Genomic DNA, 14593 nt, shown 5'->3' on the forward strand with positions numbered 1-14593 from the left:
GAGGAGCTCAACGCCGACGAAGAAGAGGGCAGGGGACAAAAGCTCCCTCAGTCGACCGCCGCCTTCGCACCGGCGACCGCACCAGGAGAACCACCCGCCACCGGCTCGCCGAAACTGCCCCAAAGACCAGCCTCGGCGTGGGGAGAACCGGAACGGACTTATTCGCACCACCATCGCCACCATCACCCACCATAGCAGCAAAGGAGCGCACCAAACTACCCTACTATGCACACGCCGGCAGCACAGAGTCGCGGTCTCCCCACCCTCCCGCCGCCGAAGCAGCCGGAGAGGGGAGAGACCAGCGGTCTGGCCGGCGACGGAGCGAGGAACGGGGGCCGCCGCTTTGGTCGCCTTCCTTATCGCCTAGCCGAAGGGATAAGGATTGCCTTTTCGTTTCGGTTTGTTTTTCTGGAGCAGCTGAGCTTAAGCTGTTTCTGCACAAGCCACACAGCCGAAAAGAACTGGGCCTTAGACGTTGAAGTCACTTCAAATTATGCTTGGAAAAAAAAAACTCACAGTTATGCAACACATAGTTCTTGGAATTTTTTTATTGCATGTATGGTAAAAACATTCTTCAAAATAGCTTTTTTATAGAGCAGTTTTTTCACGTTTTTGCAAGTGTTGTGTTCCAGTACAAGATTTCTCTGAGATAGTTTCAGTAACAAATTGTGTGTGCATATGAAGCTGTTGGCGGTGGTTGCGTCCTTGTTATCTGACAAAAGAGTGGTTTGTGCCTGTGGGGGATTGACACTCAACTAGACATAACTTTTGCGGTAACACCTGATGATCTGATATGTATTTACATCAATCCAAATTGGCAATACAATACTGTAAAAAACAAAGGCATGACAACCATGTACGGGGAAAAAGAGTCAATGGCTGATGAACTTCTGGTATTATTCCATCCTTTTTACTGTAGACAGACACTGCCTGAGAATATGGGGCTACAGAAACAGTGAGATTACGGGCAGCGTCTGGCTCATTTTATCTACTGGCCAAAATTCCCAAGAAGGCGCTCCACAGCAGCATGTACATTCCCAGAAGTGGCCATCAGCGCTCTGATGTTCTCCGCAGTGTCAAAGAAACCCATTTCCTGGAGCTGACCAAGTTGTGTTGCATAGCGCTCCTCTGGTGGCACTGAATTTCACAAACCAGAACTATCATCAGCCAACGGAAAGCAATAACAGCAGCTAAATTCTCAAAGTGGTGGTAGTGTATACAAACCATTGGAGGTATTTGGTAAACCTAAGCCACCTCCAGCACCAAGCCCACTGAGCATGCCCATAAGGGTGTCCAGGCCAGCATTTCCCTGCGTGCCTGCATTTGACCAGAAACTACTCAATAAAAGGCATAATAAAATGTAATTATCTAGACAGCTTAAGATTCAGTGCACATAGAAAGCAGCACAGCAAAGCATCTAGGCAGTAAATCAGAGACATGACATATTGATCTAAATAGCTGCAGAGATGTCATCTAACAAAGGCCAAGGGAACTACCATCTGTTGTTCAATTATCAAATCCAAATGAGTGGAACAGTATTCAGTCATAGGCAAAAACCCATTTTCAATTGGATGTACCAAAAAAGGAGCAGACACATATCACATGATACAGAATCATTGACTTTAGGCCAAATAATTCTAAGAACATCAACTTACAATGTTAAGCAGTTCACCGTTTTTTTTTTTTTTTTTGCAAAAAAATACCTCAGTAGTTTAACGTTACAAATAAACAAATAGTGATAAGAGAACAGAAAAGCAACTCTTGCCACGGCAGATCAACTACAAGAACATAATGTAACTCTGGAACCATTCACATCAAATCTGGCATATTAACCCATATTAAGAAAGAAAAGATGGTGCTAAGAACATCATAATCAAGGAGAATTACCTGTGCCATTGCCTCCTAGGTTACCATCCCTAAATTAAGAAGAGAAGAAAACATAAGATTCAACAAACACAGAACTTCACAACATAATCTCCATTTCATTAAATTTCACAAAAAGGGTAATGACAATATTGAACTAGAGTTGCTCACCGGCTAGGTTGTTGTTGGCCAAGCTGTGATGACAGTGTCTGCTGGAATGAGAGTAATTGCTACAGAGAACAAATAATTAGTCATCGAAGAATATGGGAACGGCTGTAAACATGAACCGCAGCAGACTATACCTGCAGAGCCTCTGGGGATGTCATCTGGCGAAGAAATTCTGGGTTTTGGAACATATCCCTTAACTGAGTATTTGATTCCATCAAGTTACGTGCGTTTGGGTTCATGTTAAGCAACTGTGGACAAGGAAACATTACAGAACGAAAAACCAAGGTCACCTCAAAATCATAAAAGAGTTAAGTCTTGAGGAATATTGTACCTGGTTCATTGACTGTGGGTCAGACATAATGTTCTGCATCATCTGCATCATAGCAGGGTTTTGCAGCATTTGACTCAAATGAGAAGCATCAGGTGGACCACCGAGCAGACTGCTCAAATCTGCTGATCCCTGCCCTCCTAGACCACCAGCAGCACCGGTTCTTGCATTCCCACCAAGACCACTGAGCAGACTGTTCAAATCTAGTGAACCCAGGCCTCCTAGGCCACCTGTTGCACCAGTCCTGGTATTGGCAGTAGGACCTGACCGCGTTGTTCCTTGCGCACCACCAGCTGGATGAACAAAAGTATTATAACAAGCAAATTATCAACAGCTGTGTAAATAGAAATACTACCAACAAAACGAACAAACAAAATATAAATGTCTAGAACTTACCATTGGTGTTCCAGGGGTTTGGAAGTGGATTAGTATTTGGAACAGGGGTTCCTGTTGTGGACTCTTGGCCAGTAGTTGGAGCATTTGTAGCAGGATTGCTGGGTTGGTTAGACCCCTGATTTCCAAGAAGAGCTGCAAACGGGTTAGAGGCTGGGGTGCCTTCCCCACCACCTCCCATTGTGGTTGCATTAAGGAAAGGCTCCTGAACAGTTTCATACATACGCCGGAGCATATTGAAGCCTTCAGGGGATGATTCGATGTTGCTCATAGCTCTGTCTGTGTTCCGCATCATCTCCCTCATGATTTCAGGGTTTCTGGCAGCTTCAAGGGTCTGGCGGAGAACACTTGGGTCATTGAGGACATGGGCAAGATCTGGATTCCGATCGATAATATCACGCATTTGTGGATTATTCATTATCATATTGCGTATTAGATCAGGGTTATTCATGAGATTCTGCATCATTGGCATATTCATTATCTCCCTCATTAGGTTGGGATTCTGGCTCAACTGCTGCTGCATTTGATCTAATTCCGGAAGTCCAGCCCCAAATAAACCTGCTGTCCTGCCACTGGCAGCTCCAGTAGCACCAAGGCCTGGAAATAAGCCACCTGCAGGACCACTGGCAGGAGTAGTTGAAGCTTGGGGGCTAGCTGCAGCAGGTGCTCCTGAAGCAGCCGGTTGGGCAACGCCTCGCACCAAGTGAATGGTGTGATCTGTCTCAACACCTGGAAAATACAAGTAGCATATTAAATTAAGATGCTTAATAGCACAAAGATCTAAATGGCAGGTCAACATTACCAAAGAAAGAATGCAATTGCACCAATGACTGAGAAAATCATATACAGAAGTGACTGATCAGGATGCTGAACATCGCCTTTTGATTAGTTCCCTCGAAAAACAAGTCACCACGCCTATAAAAATAAATATTTCTTCTAATTGAAAAGCAGTGTTCCTACCAGTTTCTCTAGAAAAAAATTCACCGCGAAACCCACAACAGTGGGATCGATTTCCATTATAGAAGATAACGGGAGCAGCCACAACAAAAAAGCATCCAGAGGTGCGAAACTAGACAGGGAAAGTAAACGCCGCCTACTGCTAGCGTATCAAAGCCACTCTCCGAAAGAGTACTAGTTTCTCCTTCAGTGTGCAAGAAGATATTGCAATTTGTGACTACCACAAATCATCATTCATCTCATAGTTAATTCGTAATACAATTGCTAATAACCAAGCCAATAATTTCATCTACAAACAGAATAAGCCAACTGTTCCTCTCCAAAATAAATAAAAAAATCCCAAGATGGCACATAATGCTTTTTGTGAATAACATTAGTGATGCAACAAATTCATTTGACAGAAATTGCACCATGTAAGGGTATGTAGCATCTGCGCCAAACGGTATACGTTATCGCTAACACACATGAACCTAAACTGAGTAGCATGTGCCTTGTGGTTGTGCGATTCTGTAATATAGTAGTCAGTAAACATGGCAACGTGCCATGTAACTCCAGTGATTCCGGTTGCAACCCAATTTTGTAAAATAAGAAATCTTCCATTTAGGGAACAAAAACACGGTGTGTTTTCATTAGGATTTAACTCTAAACTAAACAGAGGGCTTGTACAGTTACCAAAATATAGCGATTTAATAAAAAAAATGCAACAAAATTTTACACAGTCCTCAGAGTAAAACAAAAATTATATCGATCGATAAAAATCTAGTCGCATATACGCTCTACAAACTAAATTCAACGCACAATGCCAAAATTCACACATGGAAAAATACAGGAACTTGCTTAGGATAATTTGTAAGCTATAAGATATTAATCCGCACTCCACCACCCACCAGCAAATTCCAGAGACAGCGTAAGATTTGACGTGTACCTACGCAAGAAGCTAAGATTCGCAACACTTGGAACTATATTCAAGTCGCGACAAGAGAAGCTGCCTTCACCTCATCTTCTTCTACGCTATAATATATATGTAGAAGTAACGTAAGCTAAAATTCGCAACGCTTGGAACTATATCCGAGTCGCGACAAGCGAAGCTGCCTTCAGCTCATCTTCTTCTACGCTACATAAAAAGCATCTCATCTGCGTCAACGGTATACGTTATCGCTAACACGCTACGCCGTCTAGCAGCCACCCAGGCAGCAGCAGCTGTGAGCAATAATAGGCTGCAGCTGCATCCGGTCCACACCAACACGCGCCGCCCAGCAGCTAACAAACGGGGCATGGCGAATCTGCAATTCGCGCAAGGCACCAGCCAATTCCGCCCAAACCGCGGCCCTATTTTACCGTAATCAATGTGTGTGTGGGCGTGGGGGGGCACGCACCGTAGCTTTCTAGGGTTTGCTCGTCCTTGAGGATCCGGCCCTTGTAGATCAGGCGCTGCTGGGGCGCGGGCACGTCGGAGATCCCGGCGACGACGTCCTTGAAGGCGCCGACCGTGCCGCCCAGGTCCGCGCGCACCGTGAACTTGGTGCCGTTGGCGCAGCGGATGTTGAGCGTCGCCGAGGGCGGGGACTCGGCGCCGCCGTCCCCGCTCCCGCCGCCCTCGCCTGCTCCGCCCATGCGCTCGGCCGCGGCCCGATCCGGTGCGGTCGGGGGCAGTCGGGTCCGATTGGGTTCTGCCGTGCGCGCGTGAGCTGCGAGTTTTTTTTTTTTTTTTTGTGGTCTGTTGCTGGGGGAGAGAAGGGAGAGAGGAGGGGGAGAAGAAGAAGAAGCAAATTGGCGGTGGACGAGAGAGATTTATTAACGGCGGAGAGCGGCGGTGGTAGGGTTGGCGGACGGAGTGGATTCGTTGCGTACCGTGTGGTGTGATAGCGCGTGGTGGACCGGGCTGCTAGAGTCGGTGCCCGGAAGGTTCTAGACGTGCGCTACAGGGAGGGTTGGGTCGCTTCTCCCCTGTTCCCACCGGGAACAACCGAACGGGTCCCTGGAATTTTCAGGCGGATTATGCGAATCCACGATTCGACATGACCCTAGCTCTTGGTTTGCACAATTGCACTAAACTAGAGGTTACACAACCTACGCGATTATAGAAAAAGTAAACTGACACAACATATTTCTTTGTTAAGCACTTGTTATTTCTTTCTTTTAGAGCAACAAGGAATCTCACATCCCCGGTTCCATTGATCAATTCAACGAAACCCTGGCAGAAGTAGGTTCAACAACTTACATCACGCACAAGCATGTCTTTTCTAAAGAAAAAACACAATAAAGCATCATTGACTTGGATCAACGGCCGCTAGAAACAAGGACTAGGCAAAAGCACCTTGCTACAAAAACTCGACTACAACCCAGGGCAGCCGAAAGCTGAGCAAAGAGAGGAAAACGCCTCCCTCAAGAAGCAGCGGGGCAGTTGAGCGCCGCCGGCTCTAGCACGCGGTTAGGTGTGCTCCAGGTGCCTTGTATCGCCAGCCTCTTGGCATCAAGAGATGAGCATCGGTTAGGACTACCTCTCACGTCGTTAGAGGTGGAAGCGATCGCAAGATCATTGCCACCTTTGCGTAGAACAGCTCCACTCCAGGCTCCCTGTGTGATTTGAATATGAGCTTCCACCTTTTCATCGACAACAAAATCATTCTCCAGACCTATCGAATGTCCAGCCAAGGTTGACCATTAAAGATCATGTTATTTCACATTTTCTAAAGGCACCATAAAGTTGCAGCACAAACAACATTAATAGTTGCATATTTTTTGTTAGTTATCCAAAATTAAGCAACATGCATATAATCATCTCCAATCTCAATGTTAAAATGATGCGAGATGGTTTGCCAAACTTGTCTAGCTACAATGCACTAGAAGAATGATGAATTGATTCTTCATCTAATACAGAAAATGCAATCTTCAGCTTGTTTAGATAATTAGATGTCTTCTTTCCAGGTTATCTCTAGTCATAAGTTTCTTATGAGATAAGAGCCATAGGAAAATGTAAACCCTGGGTGGAATGTGTAATTGCAAGACAACAGGGATAAAAATGGGCTGAACTCCACCAAAATTGATGACAAAATACAGAGAAGAGGTGGAGTACACCCCTTTATTTTCATATTGCCAGATCAAAGCATCAGTCATGTTGGAATAAGAAATGTTCAAAGCTATAGCTCCCAACCCCATACCAAAGATTCATGAGAGCGGTATTAAAGTTTCTCTTGAAAGACAACTTTAACTCGAAGCCAACCCAAACTTGTTAGACAATTTTATTTGCTTATTGCAGAGAATATAAATATCAAAAAATTGGACAGCTAAAGGGGATGTACCAAACCAGGTGTCCTCCCAGAACCTAACCTTAGCACCATCCCCAATTTGTCATCTATAACCAAATTTGATACTCTGAACTGTCCACATAACCCCTTTCCAAAATTGTGAGACCCCTACAGACCTGCTACAGAAGATGTTGGGGTTATTGGTGTTATATTTAGCATCGACCATACTTTTTCACACCTTCCCTTCATCAAGGTTATAACTTTTAATCCAGGAGCTAAGGAGGTAGAGGTTAACATTGGCAAGGTTTGGACTCCCAAGACCACCAAATTCCTTTTTCTTACAGATAAGCTTCTAATTTGCCAGATGTAGTTACTTGTGTCCTTCAAAATCATTCGAGAGGCAACTGGCCATTTGGGAGTTGACCAAATCAAGAGACCATTTTGGAAATTGGAAGAAGGATAAAAGGTAAATAGAGATGTTGGCTAGACATGCTTTAATCAGGGTGATCCTAGCTACACAAGAGAGAATCTTACCCCTCCAACCAGAAATTCTTTTAAGAATTTTGTCAAATTAGAGGCTAAATGTCCACTCTCCTAAGCTTATCAAAAATTAAAGGGGTCCCTAGGTATTTTATGGGGAAATTGCCCATAGCACACCCAGGATATTGGCAAGAATAGATATGGCATCATCCTCAAAAGCAATTGGGATGAGCTCACTTTTACTATAATTAATGTGCATCCTAGAGACCTGCTCAAAGCATATTAACACCCGCCTGAGGTTAGTTGCATAATCAGGCTGACTGTGAGAGAAAAGGATGATATCATCAGCATATTACAAACAGATATAACACCACCATGTCTTAGCCCACAGCCAAGGCCCTTGATCAAGTCAGCCCTGGCTACCTTGATGAGTATTCTGGTAACTGGTAAGAACATCAACCACAACATGAAAAATAAGAGGGAAAAAAGATCCTCCTGTCTAAGGCATCTACTAGTGCAAAAGAAATTCCCAATAACATTATTTAACTTGACTCCAACAAAGCCTCTACTTGTTATTTCTTTATTAATTTATGGGCTAAAGATGTTTAGAAAAACCTAGGTCTAGGCGTGAAGATTAACCAAACTTGCGCAATTAATAGGGCTAGTCGGACTGTGTTTGGAGTACTTGTTGTGGTCGGAACAGTTGCAAGATTCAATGATACTTGGTGAAGGTGTGACGACTGAAACAATTATGGTGACCTGATGGTACTTGTGGTGGGAGAGAAATTAATTTGTCAACGAGAGAAAGTCCAGGCCCTCTGATCAGTGACGTTAATATTGGCAACATTGAAAAATTCGTTAACTTCATTGCTTCTAGTAATGACAAAATTTAGTTTGTTCAAGATTCCTTAAACCACTAAAGCTTATGCTCCGAAACACGAAAATTCGCTAGCTTCAACGTTGGGATGTAGGTGAATTATAATGAGCTCAACCGTGTGGAGGTGGCAGAGACAATGGGAAATGGAGCTCATGCACAGGGAGTCGCTGCAGCTATCTTTGATGGATGTTACCATGTATCTACTGAGTTTGTGAAAATTCAGTACGAACATGAGCCAAGAGAAGCAAATGCAGTTAAACATGAATTGCTGGTATTAAGACTATATGATAACTGGAACCAAGCGGTGGATATTGCACTGAGCCTCATACGCGAGTATATATAGAAATACAAGAGTTAGAGACCAATAAGTCTCTTGTAAAAATAAGATAGGAGATAAACTGATGAGACCTAGGATCTAGGGTTTGGCCCAATCTCACGAAATTGACCAAGATGAGGAACGAGGGGGTGGGAGAAGATGGAAGAACACAAGATCCAAAAGCAAAACACACTAACACACCCAATACAAACCGATTTGAACTCCCTTAGTTGGTTAGACTGAGCCAATAGATTCAATCCATGGAGAGACTCAAAGGTAGAATCCATGGGTTGAAAGATTGGTGATGGAGAGCAAACTCAAGAGAATGAATGAGAGAGTGGAAACACTAGAATCATTCATGAACCAAGTTGGATCCATAGGAGTAGCCTTGATACATAGGATTTGGGGGTCCTAGTAGTAGATGAGACAAAGCTCAAGCATAAACTCAAATCTTAATCTAACCCTAGATCTGGCAGGACCAGCAGTATATATTGATGGGGTTCGTAGCATAGAAAACAAAAAATTTCCTACCGCAAGACGAATAAATCCAAGATCTAATCTATGGAACACCCAAGATCTAATCTACAAGATCGGAGCAACGAGATTGATACGATACTAACCCTTGAAGATTTCCAAAGCCTACGAGATCAGATCTCGTTGTTGATGTAGACGATCGTCCCCAGTGCTGCAATCCGGCAGCACTTCCGTACTCGGTCGTGCGTACGGTGTCGATGAAGCCCATCCTCTCCCCGTTCCAGTGGGCAGCGGAGGTGTGGTAGATCCCCTCGGAATCCCAGCAGAACGACGGCGTGGTGGTGGAGGTGGAGGAGAAATTCCTGCAGGGCTTCGCCAAGCCTGCGCAGGAAGAAGGAGGAGGGAGAGAGGGGCGGCTAGGGCTTGGGGGAATGATGTGCTGCGCCCCAGCCCTCCCCTCCCTCTTATATAGGCGTGGGGGGGCTGCCTTGGCCCCTCCTCCAAGCCTTTGGGTCGGCCAAAACAAGGGGGGGAACTTCCCCCCAAGTTAAGTCCCTATTTTCAAGGGATTTGATCTTATCCACTTGGTACAACCACATGGGCCTTGGGGGGGTGGTGTGCATGGCCCATGTGGGCCTATGCGACCCCTCCGGTCCATGTTGGTCGTCCAGGATAGGTGGGCCCCACTATGGTACCCTCCGGAACCTTCTAGAACCTCCGGTACAATACCGAAAAATCCTGAACTTTTCCGGTAACCCTGAAAATGACTTCCCATATATGAATCTTATTCTCCGGACCATTCCGGACCTCCTCGTGATGTCCTGGATCCCATCCGAGACTCCGAACAAACTTCGGTCTCCATCTCATATTCCGAATCTACTTATGCGACATCGAACCTTAAGCGCGTCACCCTACGGTTCGCGAACTATGCAGACATGGTCGAGACTCCTCTCCGAGCAATAACCAATAGCGGGATCTGGAGATCCATAATGGCTCCCACATATTCAACGATGACTTAGTGATCGATTGAACCATTTACATACGATGCCGATTCCCTTTGTCTCGCGATATTTTACTTGTCCGAGGTTCGATCATCGGTATCTCCATACCTTGTTCAACCTCGTTACCGACAAGTACTCTTTACTCGTACCGTGGTATGTCATCTCTTATGATCCAATCATATGCTTGCAAGCTAATCAGACGACATTCTACCGAGAGGGCCCAGAGTATATCTATCCGTCATTAGGATGGACAAATCCCACTATTGATCCATATGCCTCAACTCACACTTTCCAAATACTTAATCCCATCTTTATAACCACCCATTTACGCAATGGCGTTTGATGTAATCAAAGTACCCTTCCGGTGTAAATGATTTACATGATCTCATGGTCGAAGGACTTTGGCAACTATGTATCGAAAGCTTATAGCAAATAAAACTTAATGACTTGATCTTATGCTACGCTCATTTGGGTGTGTGTCCATTATATCATTCACCTAATGACATAACCTTGTTATTAATAACATCCAATGTTCATGATCACGAAACCATGATCATCCATTAATCAACAAGCTAGTTATACAAGAGGCTTACTAGGGACTCCTTGTTGTTTACATAACACACATGTACCAATGTTTCGGTTGATACAATTATAGCATAGGATGTAAACATTTATCATGAACACTAAGATATAACAATAACTAATTTATTATTGCCTCTTGGGCATATCTCCAACAGTCTCCCACTTGCACTAGAGTCAATAATCTAGTTTACATTTGAAAAGATATAACACCTTGGCCTTCTGGTGCTTATCATGTTTTGCTTACGGGAGAGGTTTTAATCAACGAATCTGACATGCTGAGAACCGTATGTATTTTGCAATTCATTTGCGTCTCAACGCATCACTCATTTTCCAAATGAGTCGGCATTAATCGTATATGTTCAGTCTTCTGGTGGAACCTTAATTCCGCGGTCTAAAATAAGTCACTAATATTGTCACACACAATATAGCTTCAAAGTTCTGACACTATCGGAACTACACCAAGTTCTCAAAGAACTCCTCGACTTAACACTCTTAGTCATTGTCAAAACAATGACATAATCTGCCTTCGTTTGTACAATCCGTCACACTATTTAGAACTCTTCTAAATCTAGCAAAGACTTCTTCTAGCTCATTGCGCTACCTTTTAATCAACACTTATCCTAATTGAGATTGAAAAATATTTTTATATGTGACCAAACTAATATCGGTGCAACACCTTACAGCGATTTGTTTGTCATTACCCCATACAAAAACTATATATATATCCTTGGTTCTTCTAAAGTACTCAGGGATATTATTACTGTTGTCCAATGATCATCACATGAATCATTCTGGTATATGCTCCCTTTTAGAGCACAGGACATCTGACTTTGTACATAGTATTCGTGATCTAAAGTCACTCATGTGTTTTTACTCATTGAGTGTCAGATACACTCAAGTGTTGTTAAACCTTCACATGACAAGAACATTTTTCTTAATATTTCTATATTGAACTACTTCAATATCCATTCTATGTACTTTGACTTAAACTCATTATGTGTTTCAATCTATCTTCATAGATCTTGACACTAAATATATTTCACTCCATATCCTTTCATTGAAGTTAATTCTCAATGAAACCTTTTTAATCAATTATATAATTACATTATTTATAATCAACGATATGTCATCTACATAAAATATTATAAATATGTCTTAACGCTCCCACTTAATTTCTTGCAAATGCAAGCATCTTCATCGTTTCTGATGAAATCAAAAACTCTTTGACTATTTCATCCGGTGAAGATTCCAACTCCGTGATACTCACTTCATCCAATTGAAGTTTGTATACCTATCTAGTATTCCACGGACCAGCAAAACTCTTGGTTGTATCTGGTATACATCCTTCATACATACTTCTGGTAAGGAATGTATTTCTGCCATCCTACTATCATATCTCATAAAAGAAATATGTAGCGATTACTAGAATAATCCACATAGACTATAAGCATTGCCACGGAAGATCTAATCTTATCGTAGTCAACTCTTTGAACTTTGTCGTAAACAGTTTTTCGATAAGTCAAGCTTCTTTAAGGATATTCCATCCAAGTCCATCTATGTTATAGATCCATTTACTTTCAAAAGTATTCACCTATCTTGGATTTCATGGCGCATAGCCATTTTAACGGAGTCAGGGCCCATCATAACTTCTTTGTATGTAGTTGGTTTATTATTGTTCAAAATCAATCCTTTGTCCACAAATCATTTATTTGATCATAAAGTAAACCATACCTACAAGGTTCAATAAGTACTTTGATCTCCATGACTATAACACTTTGTAGACATGGGAGCCATGATCTTCGTAGCTACTTCCGGAACCATTTCCGATGCTGTGCTACTCTGATCATCATGCTCAGGTTCATGAACCTTATCAAGTTCCATTGTCCTCCCACTCAAATAGTTCGCTAGAAACAATTTCTTTGAAATAAGTAAGAAACATCGACAAACACTTTTATCTTTGTCTCCATAGTGGAAAGAATTCCCAATCAATTCTCTGGGATAACCAACAAAGACATTCATCCGATTTTGGTTGTAAACTTATTTACTTATGCTATGCATACCAAAATTTAAGAAAGGACTATTAGGGTTTATACCCATGCCATAACTCGTATGGTGTCATTTCAACGGATTATGATGATGCTCTATTTAGTGTAAAAGCGGTAGTCTCCAAAGCATAATCCACAAAAATATAATGGCGTCATTTTATATTATCTCATCATTAATCCAACAAGGTTTGGATACGTTTCTCGGATACTCCATCATCACTATGATACTCCAAGAAACGTGAGGTTGTAGAACGATTTCATAACTCTCTTAGATATTTGCTAAAACTCGTAATTCAAATATTTCCACCATGATCCAATCATAGATATTTGACTTTTCTATTACGATGATTTCCACCTCATGCTGAAATTTATTTGAATCCATTCAAATGTTTCAAACTTCTTCCTTATCGAATATATCCACATATACATACTCAATTCATTGTTAGAAGTTTTCATGAAGTAGAAGAATCTTCCGCACACAACTATGCCCAGTGAACCATATACATCACCATGTATGTTTCCACTAAGTTAGTTGCCCGTTCAACTCTTGGCCTATGAACGGTATTTCAGACATACTCTTTAGAAAAGATTTGCAAGCGCCAAACGATTCAAAAATCAAATGACTCCAAAAATCCATTTGCATGGAGTTCCTTCATGCGTTCCTCTCTAACATGACCTAAATGGCGGTTCCAGAAATAAGTGGAATTCAAATCATTTGCCTTATGGCATTTTAGCGTCAGTGTTATGTATGTGTGCTTCACCATTAAGATTTATAATAACTTATCCATCGTCCATGGAGTAATGTCATAATTTGAACAACTCATTGTTTTCATTTGAGCAGAGCAAAATAACAATTTATTAAGTTCTTTATTATAAATTCTAAGGGCTAGGTAGAATGCCAACGACAAACATAATAAAGTGCCAGACGTGCATTATTACCATATTCCTTATCAGTCACTTAGGCCATCGTATTCTTGTATTGCGTTGTATTGTATGACATCTCATACCAACCAATCTGGTACAAATACCCAAGAATTTTATTATGTGACCAAACAAGGAATACATCCATAACATGTATATCATCTATATACACCTGAGCTAGACTTTCTAGTCTTTTTTCTTTCTTTCTGCCAAAATATCTTTTGTAGTCTCTCTTTTAGCTTTCCCCATTCTCAGAAAACACTTCACCTTCAATAACTTTTAGGTCCATTGGTCAAATACCAATAACCTTGAGGTTCTTACTTTGAAGTTGATCATCACATGACAAGTGTTCCAGATTTCAATGTTAGTAACCTTTTAATGTGATGAACAATTTCACTCATAATTTTATCCATCAAATCATGACGACTTTCCGAGACCATGTCTGTACATGCTAGTCTCGCAAAGTTTAACCTTAGTATTCGCATGTGCAAATCTGGCTTACACCCGTTGTATGCACACGTAGAATCTATAACACCCGATCATCACGTGATGCTTCAAAACGACGAGTCTTAGCAACGGTGCATACTAAGGACGATCACTTCATGGATATGCGAATATCGTTAGTGCCCAATGATACGTCCAATTTTCATCACTATTTTATATCATAATTTGCTGTTATTCATTGATATATTTCATATTTGGAGATAATACTTATGTTATTTCATCTATTTTGCATGTTTCATGATTATTGGAGGATCGCGCACCGGAGCCAGGATTCTGCTGGAAAAAGCATCGTCAGAACGCAATATTTCGGAAGATCAACAATTGACGGGAATTACACGAAAACTCCTATTTTTCCAGATGACGAAGGGAGCCAGAAGGGGGAGCTGAGGAGGGCCACCATGGGCCCCCCTCACAGGCCGGTGCGGGCCCTGCCCTG

At 42.3% G+C, this 14593-nt stretch overlaps 1 protein-coding gene across 1 annotated transcript; it reads right to left on the reverse strand.

The window, feature by feature from the left end:
* Positions 1 to 766: 766 nt before the first annotated feature.
* On the reverse strand, positions 767 to 5444 carry LOC127307544 (ubiquitin domain-containing protein DSK2b). The gene is made up of 8 exons (XM_051338267.1): positions 5086 to 5444; positions 2756 to 3481; positions 2363 to 2652; positions 2166 to 2279; positions 2035 to 2093; positions 1888 to 1916; positions 1225 to 1317; positions 767 to 1137 (listed from the first exon to the last, which is right to left on the reverse strand). The coding sequence occupies exons 1-8, from the start codon at positions 5321 to 5323 to the stop codon at positions 989 to 991; spliced, it is 1698 nt and encodes a 565-aa protein (XP_051194227.1). The 5' UTR covers positions 5324 to 5444; the 3' UTR covers positions 767 to 988.
* Positions 5445 to 14593: the final 9149 nt, after the last annotated feature.

The sequence above is a fragment of the Lolium perenne genome, chromosome 1 (assembly GCF_019359855.2).
Source record: "Lolium perenne isolate Kyuss_39 chromosome 1, Kyuss_2.0, whole genome shotgun sequence".
In the NCBI taxonomy this organism is placed as follows: Eukaryota; Viridiplantae; Streptophyta; class Magnoliopsida; order Poales; family Poaceae; genus Lolium; species Lolium perenne.

Bases quoted from the DNA above. Each gene is read 5' to 3' on its own strand.
- LOC127307544 (XM_051338267.1), bottom strand. From the start codon at position 5,323: ATGGGCGGAGCAGGCGAGGGCGGCGGGAGCGGGGACGGCGGCGCCGAG. The intron at 2,653-2,755 runs GTAAGTTCTAGA...TTGTTCATCCAG, and splicing joins AAACCCCTGGAACACCAATG to CTGGTGGTGCGCAAGGAACA. The intron at 2,094-2,165 runs GTATAGTCTGCT...TGTTCTCTGTAG, and splicing joins CATCCCCAGAGGCTCTGCAG to CAATTACTCTCATTCCAGCA.